Below are 6725 nucleotides of genomic sequence, written 5' to 3'. Positions count from 1 at the left end.
GAGAGGGTCCAGAGGAGGGCCACTCGTATGATCAAGGGACAGCAGGGTAGGTCCTATGAGGAAAGGTTGCGGGACCTGAACCTGTTCAGCCTTCAAAAGAGAAGGCTGAGGGGGGATCTTGTGGCCTGTTATAAACTGGTTAGGGGGGGATCAGCAAGCACTGGGGGAGTCCCTGTTCCCCCGAGCGCCGCAAGGAGTGACCAGGAACAATGGTCACAAGCTGGCGGAGGGAAGGTTTAAGTTGGACATCAGCAGGCGCTACTTCACGGTCAGGGCGGCTAGAGTCTGGAACCAGCTTCCAAGTGAGGTGGTGCAGGCTCCCACCCTGGGGATTTTTAAGAGGAGGTTGGATGACCACCTTGCTGGGGTCATTTGACCCCAGTGCTCTTCCTGCCATGGCAGGGGGTTGGACTAGATGATCTGCTCAGGTCCCTTCCGACCCTAGAAACTATGAAACCATGAAACCTCAGGTATGAATTTTGCAAACACCTTAACAGAATCCCAGAGACAGCTAGAGCAACTTACTTCACTGGGAAACAGTATTGTGCCAGGATACAAGACATTTCCACATTGGTGTAATTACATCCATTTTCTACCCTGATGTAAATTACTTCGGGATTCCAGGCAGACAATGAGCAGCTTATCCCAAGGCAGCAGACTCAGTTTAGGCTACTATTACCACGCCTCTCCATTAGGTTCCAGGAAACAGATAAAAGCATGTTTGTTTTGCACAAATGATTACTCCTGGGTGAGCCACAGGCACATTGCACAGACCTTTGCTGTAACTTACACCAAAAGTACCATATACTAATTCTACACTGAATTAGATAGAATTACCTTGGGGTTGGGGTTTAAATCATCTGTTGGCTATGTGTGCACACAGCTGTAAAACATGTCAGGTATCCATGGCCGTCTATTCTCATGAAGGAGCATTTCAGACATTACCCAGATCAAAACAGTTTAGTGTATGAAGAATGCATTTAGAGTGGAGTGGACTGCTACTTGAAAATCTCAGCAAAGATCTAAAAGTAGGCAAAGCCATCAGCATCATGGTCTGCACAAGAGATTCTTTTCAGTAGCCTTACCCAGTTCATCTGTAATGAGGAGCTTCCCTTGGACAGAATTCCTGCACTGGTTACTCAGCTGACTGCCGTTTCCCAAGCTGAACTGCACCTTCCATACAATGGGCTGCTCATGGTCCTGTACCTGAAGGAGGTTTCGATCTCGTACTGACCTTTCTTCCTGTCAATGACATAGAAGAATGGAGGTGAACATGCAGATTCCTTCTCTTACTTCATTCTGCCAAGTGCGCAATTCATAATCATGGAAATCAGAGCTGGAAAGGATGTCAGGAGATCATCTACTCCAACCCCCTGCTCAAAACAGAACCACGTACTTTGCAATCCTACATAAACAGAAGTTTATGTTAGCAACAAGAGGAAGGTCAGGGAAAGGGTGGGTCCCTTACTGAATGGGGGAGGCAACCTAGTGACAGATGAGGAAAAGGCTGAAGTACGTAATGCCTTTTTTACCTCAGTCTTCACAGGTAAGCTCAGCTTCCAGATTACTGCACAGGGCAGCACAGTTTTGGGAGAAGGTGAGCAGCCCCCAGTGGTGAAAAGAACAGGTTAGGGACTATTTAGAAAAGCTTGATGTCTACAAGTCCATGGGGCTGACTGCACATCCACTGGCCATTATCTTTGAAAACTCATGGCAACTGGGGGGGTGGTCCCAAACTATTGGAAAAGGGCAAATACAGTGCCCACCTTTAAGAAAATTAAAAAGGAGGATCCAAGGAACTACAGACGAGTCAGTTTCCCTCATTCCCCAGAAAAATCAGGAGCAGGATTTCTAAGCACTTGGTATCTTGTAGTGACAGCACGGGCTAGAGCCAGGGCAGAGCTGTGATCTGCTACCCGCATGCCCTGGGCAGCGGCGTGCAGGCAGCAGATCTGTCCCACACTGTCACTGGCCCCAGCCCTGCACCCAGCCGGGTGCCCTGCCAGCACTGCTTGGGCCGGTCTCCATAGAAACCCTGGCCTCATGCTGTCATGGCCCCACTGCTCCTGGCATCTCCCTGGAAACTGGCAGGAGCAACATGGACAGGGACTGCTGGGAAGGGCCAGCAGCTGGATCTGCCATTTTGCCCACCCCTGTGCTAGACTGTTCTCAGTGGTGGCAGGTGACAGAATAAGGAGCAATGGTCTCACATTGCAGCAAGGGAGGTTTAGGCAGGATATTAGGAAAAACTCTCACATGACGAGGGTAGTGAAACACTGGAATGAGTTACCTAGAGACATGGTGGACCCTCTAACCTTGGAGGTTTTTAAGGCCCAGCTCAACAAAGCCCTGGTTCGAATTATATAATCGAGAATGGTTCTGCTTTGAGCAAGGGGTTGGACTAGATGACCTCCTGAGGTCACTTCCAACCCTAATTTTCTGTGATTCCATGACCCCCAACTATCTCATCCCAGCCAAGACTTTGTCTACCTGGGTCTTAAAAACCTGTAAACACTGGTGACGTGTAAGGGGTGTACGTGGGTGCACATGCACCCCCTGATATTGGCCGTGAACTCCCCTGGAAGCTCCAGCCGTGAAACAGGAAGTGCCGCTGCAAATGCACTTCCGGTTCCTCCCCTACCCTGGTCAGCAACCGGCTGCTGGGAGACATTTCCCCCCCCCGGCAATCTGGTGCCCCCCCAGGCTCAGGAGGCACCAGTCGTCCATGCCTCTAAGGACGGAGATTCCACAACCTCTCTAGGTATTTTTCCCCTAACTAAACATATAATTGTTACAAATCTCAAGACAGATGAAACTTCAAGAAACACTGCAATAGGGAGCGACACGCAGGTTGTCACAGGAAGTGGTTTACCAGAGAAGGTGGTTTACCATATGTGGCATGCAACATTAAATCAACATAATTAAAAGAAAAGTAACAGGGCATTATTGTAATCATTATTGCAAATTAGCAAGTGCATTAGAATTCAGATAGTTTTCTCTTCATTAAATAACCAATATATACTGCAAATTGTTTCAGCATCAAAGAGTGGGCTCCCCTCTCCACATTTTACCAGCCCCCTTTCAAAAGCAGGGGACCCATGAACAACACGACAGGCACTTCTGCAATACCTTCCATGCAGGGATCCCAAACACTTGGTAGTAATTACCTCTCATTGCCTACCCCTCACGAGGTTGTAAAATAGTACCTTTTCCAGTTCAGAGGGAGACACTTAGGCAGATGGGTTAATCTTAAACTACTGTTCTTCAAAGCATAGACTTTAAACACTACGTAAAAATTCCTAATGCTATACACAGACTGACCATTAAAGGTGCTTTCCTCTACATCATACCAAGTGAACACTTGAGGATACATGCTGGAAGTCATTCAAGAACAGCTAGGCCAAGTCTATTTAGAGATAAAGAAGGTCTTAAAATACTTCAGGTTGTGTATGGAAAACCAGGCTACAAAAAGAACCTTCCAAAACTGCTCTGCAAAGAAGAATAGGCACAACCCGGGTTATATATGGGTGACACTTAAAAGAAGAAGCATTAAGAAAGTCAGTTGTCCCTAGAATTGCTAAGGACTTTGGAAGGGTATTATTGAGAGACTAAATCTCTCTCTCTTCAAGCAAAGATCTAATTAGGTAGATATTTTTTGATGAAGCTCATTTACAAAAGTTGGTGAGGCAGTTCTTATTTTTACCAACAGAACTGTAAATCATTTTAAATAAACACTTTCTTTTTACACAAATAGCCTGTAATTTCAAGGTCAGCTATTGAAGTCTGATGCCCGATTCCCATTACGTTTTAACACTCTTGCTAATAGGTTCCTGAGGTTGGCTTAGATCCTGCTCCTCCTACAGGAATGTACATACAGAGGCCCTCATGCCTGCACAATGTCCTGTTCTTGAATCAGGACCAACAATGCTGGAAGAAGAAACAGAAACAGAAACATTAACTCACGATGAGGAGATCCGTCACTATCTCCAGGCCTTAAAAAAAATTAACATCTCCTGTTTTATTTTTAAGTGACTCCACAAAGTTTAGCCAGAAGGCAACCTTTAGGAAAAAGTTTTCTAACTTGTATGTTTACACAGCATTTAGCACCGAGCAAGATGTACCCTGGGTCCCAAGGAGCCCACAGTCCAGGGGCCCAGTTCTACCAGGATTGGCTAGTGTTTCCTAGGCACGGTAGTTTGTACAGGATTAGGCCTCAAGCGATAAAGAAAGAGGTGAAAACAGAGAAGAAGGGTAACATTTGAAATGCAATACTGACCTGCTTGAAGGTGCTGGTAAGGAAGTAGATGAGGGAAAGTCCAAATACAATGCCCAGGACCCAACGCTTCCTCAGCAGCTTGCGCCACACCATAAACACAAACTGCACCATCCCCAGGACCCTCGGGGTGAGGCTCCCCGGCTCTGCAACTCTTACTCCCTGATCCGCTGCACCGGCTGCCCCGGGCTCAGCACTCCCCTGGATTTCCCCCCATGCCCCCCTTGCTAATTTGGGGGACTGGAAAAAATCTCCAGGGACAGACGGATTTTTCCAAGCGCGTTATAACCAGCTGCAACCCTCGAGCCCCCAAGGAGGGGAGGAGCAAGACAAGCGGTCGCGGCAGCGGCAGGCCGAGGCTCACGATGGGCATGGGCGAGGGGGGCCGCCCGGGGTGGCTGCAGTGAGACCCCCTGGGCCGGGCTGGTAGCCGGCTTGTCCCGGGGCCCGGGCCCTCCCCTCTGCGGCTCTTCCCAGCACGGCCGCCGCCGCCGCCGCCGCCGGGGAGGAAGGGGCGGGAGGCGCGGAAGTCACGTGGCGGCTGCTCGCCCGGGCCTGGCGGGCGCGGAGGGACGGGACGGGACGGGACGGCCCGGGTAGGTACGTGCCTGTCCCCTGCGAGGTGCTTGCGGCGCAGGGAGGGTTGTTTGCTGCCGTGGGCACGTCCCAGCTCCGCCGTGCCTCTGACCGCCTGCCGTGGAGGAGGGCCCGCGTGTGCCAGGGTGGGGTCTTTGGAGACAACAGCTGTCTCCTCAGTTAGTAACCAGCTAACCTTAGGTTTGTGGTACCGTGGCAGGGCTGAAGAGCATCGGTCTCGTTCCTAGCCTGGTGCCGGGTTCCTTACCCTGGCAGCCTTCTCTTCGCTGCCTCTGAAGAGCAAGTCCTTCTCCTGGGGTTTTGCTGTAAAAGAGAGACAGGTGGAAAGCCAGCTTTACCTCATATTCAGAGCTAATGCAGTCCTAATAGGTTGAGCTTAAAGTCAGGAACTAATGACCTCTGATGCTGCACTCGGTCTAGGTTTACGCTAGGCCATATCCTGCACTCAGGCCAACATCTCGGCACTGGCATGAAGTCCTCTGGCCTGTGTGGGCCTAACTTGGACAAGCCGCTTCATTCATCTCACTGGCTGCATTAGAAAAATGGAAGTAATATTACAGGGGCTCTCTGAAGTTTTGTTAACTTGTATACCACACCACAGTAGAGTGCTGTTAAAATGCCAGGCGTTGATACTGTGTGACTGGATTTTTCTTCTGTCAGCCATTCCAAAACCTGAAATGCAACCTTGAATTCAACAATAGTGATACAGCAAAAAGTCTGCTTGTGAGTCGCAAAGGACGTGTCAGGAAAGCAAGTGCTGTGTGGGGTGTTGCTGGAGCTGCTGGGCAGTTAGTGCCCTGGTGCTCATAGTTGTGCATCTACATCGGGGCGGGCAAGATGCGGCCTGCCAAGCCACTCTATCCAGCTCGCAGGGCCCCTAAAAAATTTAGAAAATTCATATTTATCTGCCCCTGACTGCCTATCATGTGGCCCTTTATGGCTTGCCAAAACTCAGTAAGCGGCCCTCCGCGCAAAATAATTGCCCGCCCCGATCTACTTCTTTGCTATGTACTTTAAGCCATGTTCTGACTGCCCAGTAGTGATTGGTCCAACTTACACGAAAGCAAAGGGATTTCCAAAGGGATGGCTCTTGGGAGGTTGGAGCCCGATGTTTGGAAGTTGCGACTCTACCACCACTGTCCACATCTAAACAGCATCGACTCATCTGTTCATCCTGATATAGACAGAATAAAGTGTTTTCTGCAAGCTCTGGGTTTTCAGGGTTTAACTCTATAAATCAACATCATACCTATTTTTTGCATCTATTCAAATCCTACTGTACAACATCCTTAACAGGGGGTTGCCTGTATATTCTACCTGAAATGGCCCATCTGGGTGGTTTATGACTTATCTCCAGTAATCAGCAGGCTGTATTTTGGTTGTGGAATGTATGTGTAAGTGTGTATGAACATACCACACAAATGCAATTTTGGGAATGCTTTAAAGAGAGAAATGCTAGGTAAAAGATTTATTTTATTTTTGCATCCATGATTTATGCCATTCAGGTGCACTGCTGTGCTTTCATTTTGCCCCATTGACTTCATTAGATCTCTGCATAGGTGTGACAGTCTCCTCTCTTGTTGTAAACTCAGGATACATAATGGGTCACTTGCAGAGAAATGCATGCTCTGTTTCCATCTATCAGCCCTTCCGAATAAAGAATGAGGGGTGAGGAACATGGAAACATCAGACAAAGGAGAACAGTTGCTAAATTACATGTTTTATCTTTTTCTTCCACAGTTTCACACAACCTAAGGCTGTTTGATGATCAGTTGGGGAATATGACCAGAATGATCATATCCTTATAGAAGACAAGTATGTGTGTCACTATATATATATATATATATATATATAT

The 6725-nt window shown here is 48.3% G+C and overlaps 2 protein-coding genes across 9 annotated transcripts in view; one reads left to right on the top strand and one right to left on the bottom strand.

Annotated features, from left to right (window-relative positions):
- The window catches only part of CUNH12orf49 (chromosome unknown C12orf49 homolog), a 10879-nt gene extending 6376 nt beyond the window's left edge, over positions 1–4503 (bottom strand). The window contains exons 1-3 of one of the 2 annotated variants that reach the window (XM_019506687.1): positions 4277–4366; positions 3322–3489; positions 1086–1242 (exon numbers count right to left, since the gene is read on the bottom strand). In XM_019506687.1, the coding sequence (XP_019362232.1) occupies positions 1086–1242; positions 3322–3324 (160 nt within the window). In that variant the 5' untranslated portion in view covers positions 3325–3489; positions 4277–4366. Of the gene's footprint in view, positions 1–1085; positions 1243–3321; positions 3490–4276 lie in introns of both variants that reach the window. The other variant, XM_019506686.1, reaches the window with a different exon arrangement.
- Positions 4504–4777: 274 nt separating this feature from the next.
- RNFT2 (ring finger protein, transmembrane 2) overlaps positions 4778–6725 on the top strand; it is a 57105-nt gene continuing 55157 nt past the window's right edge. For 4 of the 7 annotated variants that reach the window (XM_019506682.1, XM_019506684.1, XM_019506685.1 and 1 more), the window contains exons 1-2: positions 4812–4873; positions 6611–6685. The gene's annotated coding sequence lies outside the window, so the exon portion shown is untranslated. Of the gene's footprint in view, positions 4878–6610; positions 6686–6725 lie in introns of all 7 variants that reach the window. The other 3 variants (XM_019506683.1, XM_019506680.1, XM_019506681.1) reach the window with 2 other exon arrangements.

Source organism: Gavialis gangeticus, unplaced genomic scaffold, assembly GCF_001723915.1.
Source record: "Gavialis gangeticus isolate Ggan-Ray unplaced genomic scaffold, GavGan_comp1, whole genome shotgun sequence".
Lineage (NCBI taxonomy): Eukaryota > Metazoa > Chordata > Crocodylia > Gavialidae > Gavialis > Gavialis gangeticus.
This window is presented reverse-complemented; position numbering and strand designations above follow the sequence as displayed.